The 2,892-nt window shown below is 45.0% G+C and overlaps 1 protein-coding gene across 2 annotated transcripts; it reads left to right on the top strand.

The window, feature by feature from the left end:
* Window positions 1-462: 462 nt before the first annotated feature.
* On the top strand, window positions 463-2,090 carry LOC122045568. 2 transcript variants are annotated; one of them, XR_006130017.1, is made up of 3 exons: window positions 463-781; window positions 855-1,541; window positions 1,657-2,090. XR_006130017.1 is itself a non-coding variant. In XM_042605848.1 (2 exons), the coding sequence occupies exons 1-2, from the start codon at window positions 622-624 to the stop codon at window positions 1,484-1,486; spliced, it is 792 nt and encodes a 263-aa protein (XP_042461782.1). In that variant the 5' UTR covers window positions 463-621; the 3' UTR covers window positions 1,487-1,604. The 2 variants fall into 2 exon arrangements, 1 of the variants encoding a protein (XP_042461782.1); XM_042605848.1 differs by lacking the exon at window positions 1,657-2,090 and having other exon boundaries at window positions 855-1,604.
* The last annotated feature ends 802 nt before the right edge of the window (window positions 2,091-2,892 follow it).

Genomic DNA, 2,892 nt, shown 5'->3' with positions numbered 1-2,892 from the left:
AAGAAAAAAAGTTGTTGCATGTAAATGACAGAGAGATTAAAAAAAATTAGGTTTTGACCGCGTCAGGTGATCCACATTGAATTTTACTCATGGTTGCACAGGGAATGTTGCACAGCATATCATATATAATAATAATAATAATAATAATAATTAAAGTATTTTAGATCGTGGTTGGCGCTGTCCATTTGGCCGTTTGGTTAGGCATAATATAAAAACCCATGGATCAACTCAAAGAGGGTCAATGCAAATATCTTTTCGAATTCATTGCCGCCATCTGATCTGACACATTAGCAAACCTCCAAATTTTCTTTCAAGCCCATGAAACAACAATAACAAATAAACACACAAATACCATGTCCAATTGCACCAGGGTCAATCGTAACCATATTTGGTTGGGAGCTGAGGCTGAATCTCGTCCAATCGGACGGCGTGATGGCCCCTTCAGGGTGTCTATTTACATGAAGCCCTTCACGGAAGGTGTGATGGCTTCCCGTGAAGCGCTTTCTCAGACATTCACCACCCCTTCACATGTCCTTGTCCTTCTCCCCTTCAGTCTGTCCCTATAGTCACGAGTCGCAGTAGCAGAGCATCAGATCAGGGTACAAGCCATACAACGTCGCCATGAATCCAGCTGCAATCTCGCTGGTCATCTTCCTCTTCTCCATCTCAGCTGTCGCTCGTCTACAACCCCATCGCGTCTCCAACATCACCGTGCTCGGTTCAGTCTACTGCGATGCCTGCTCCGACAACAGCTTCTCCAAGAACAGCTACTTCTTGCGAGGTAATCAATGAATTGTTCCAATTTAAGGAGTGATGTTTTAACAGCATAAACTCTTTCCGTTATTTCCATTCAGGAGCACAAGTGGTGGTGCAATGCAAGTTCGCCGTAGTCAACTCCACCTCCCAAGAAGAAATGTCGATCACGGCTTATCGGACTACCGACCGATTCGGCGTCTACAAGCTGGACATCCCACCGGTGGACGGCCTTGAGTGTCACGAAGGCCGAGAGGTGAAGTCCATGTGCCGCGCCATCCTCGTCAGGAGCTCCTCCGCACGCTGCAACACCACCGGCTTCATCCGGAGCTCCACCGCCCACGTAGCCTTCAAGGACCGCGAGACCGGTGCCTGCTACTACAATCTCAACGCACTCAGCTACAAGCCGGTGAGGTCCAAGTGCAGCAAGGGGAGGGAAGCACCGGCGGAGGGAAGTGGACCGACTCTTGGTTCCTCCTTGTCGTTCATATTTTGGCCCATTTTCCCGCCGGTAGGGATTCCGTGGCCGATCAGCTTGCCGTTCCCGTTCCCGCCACTGCCGTTTTTGCTTCCGCCGTCTCTTCCTTTCCCCTTTCCTCACTTTCCGTGGCCGGACCCTGCGTCGCTTCCGTTTACCATCCCATCGTGGCTTCTCCCGTTTCTAAAGCCGCCGTTCTTCCCTTTCCCTTTTCCGGCGCCAAATCCACCCCCTGTTCTACTTTCAGAACCTTAATTTGGAGAAAATTTTGGACACTAGCAACTCGTTGAATGGAAGATGGAGATCGATGGTGCATGTTATTCTAAATTGATATTATGATAATGTTTTAATTAGAGTATAATTCTCAGCCTAATTAATCTGGTGCCCTTTCTTTTTTAATGCGTCGGCGGCCAAAGTGACAACAGACTAATGGGCAATTCCTATGTGGAAATTAATCATAACTAATCAAAAACAGATTTATTGGGAATCTGGAGGAGGTGGCGACTGATGAACAAGGCCAAACGTAAAAGCCTGAAGGTGACTTTTGATGGAGCTGCTGGAGGACACTCTAGCGTAGGAAGGCAGGACGTTTAGGAGGTGACTCAGGGTGCTATGCCCAGGCTTGAAGAATGATTCTTCTTTCTCGGAAGACAGCGGCTTGGAAGATTCAAGCTTCCCACGCATTAAAATCACAATTGAGGAAATGGGCTAGCTGAGACTCAATGGAGGTCAATCTTGATCATCAAGCTCTTGGAACGAGGCTCAATTTTTTTTTATTAGGTAGTCCATTTTCTCCTACGAAGCACAATTTATGTACATTTAGAAGGTTAATCCCTAGAATATTCCTATACAAGCTCAATTAAACTTGTATAACCACACAAATCATCTCTCACAGCTACACAAACCATTTACCCAAAAAAAAAAAAACAAATGGAAGTGTCACGTGATGTCTTCACGAGTTGCAGCACCTGCAGCTCTAACTAGATTGTCACCCCAGATTCGATATTATTTGTTCATCTTTAGCTCTAACTGGATAGTCCAGTTTCTAGTCAAGTAGCTAAGGTCCATCAACTTCCAAGGGCCATTAGCCCCATACATGGAGAGCAACCCATTCCTTGGCAATCTGGCTGCCCCGGGATTTTCAGATCTTGGATCCCAGCCACAGCCCAAAACTCTAACAAATCCTCATGTTCCAACCCAGTATGGGCAACCTGATCCACAACCCTATTGTAAAACTGTAAGCGCATGATTTTGTTGTAAGTAATAAAAGATATCAAATCCACGGAAATTGGATTAAGCACTAGAGATTTACCACGATGAATTATCTAAACGATCGAATGTTATAAATTTATGCACTAAAAGAAAGATAGAAGTAAAGAGAAGAGAATTAAGAAGGAGAATTGATCAAGGAAATTGGTCAAGGAAAATGTTCTAGGGATTCGGTTTCGTTGTGATACTAATTAATGCATTATGAATTATCCATCTTCCATTCTTTATCCTTACACCCATGTAAGAAATCTAACCAAATACCGACACTCCCCGCGGTGGTAGTATCGGAGTGTTACCCCTAATGTTATCTGATGCCACTAAGTAGAAGAGGTAACATAGAAAATCCGATTAAAGGGATACCCATTGTCACTAAGGCTCCCCCGGTTATATAA

This window comes from Zingiber officinale, chromosome 2B (assembly GCF_018446385.1).
Source record: "Zingiber officinale cultivar Zhangliang chromosome 2B, Zo_v1.1, whole genome shotgun sequence".
Classification (NCBI taxonomy): Eukaryota; Viridiplantae; Streptophyta; class Magnoliopsida; order Zingiberales; family Zingiberaceae; genus Zingiber; species Zingiber officinale.
The sequence above is the reverse complement of the archived record's forward strand: the minus strand, read 5'-3'. Positions and strand labels throughout refer to the sequence as shown.

Coding starts and splice junctions, on each gene's coding strand:
- LOC122045568 (XM_042605848.1), top strand. CDS start 622: ATGAATCCAGCTGCAATCTCGCTGGTCATCTTCCTCTTCTCCATCTCA. Junction 782..854: donor GAACAGCTACTTCTTGCGAG/GTAATCAATGAA, acceptor ATTTCCATTCAG/GAGCACAAGTGGTGGTGCAA.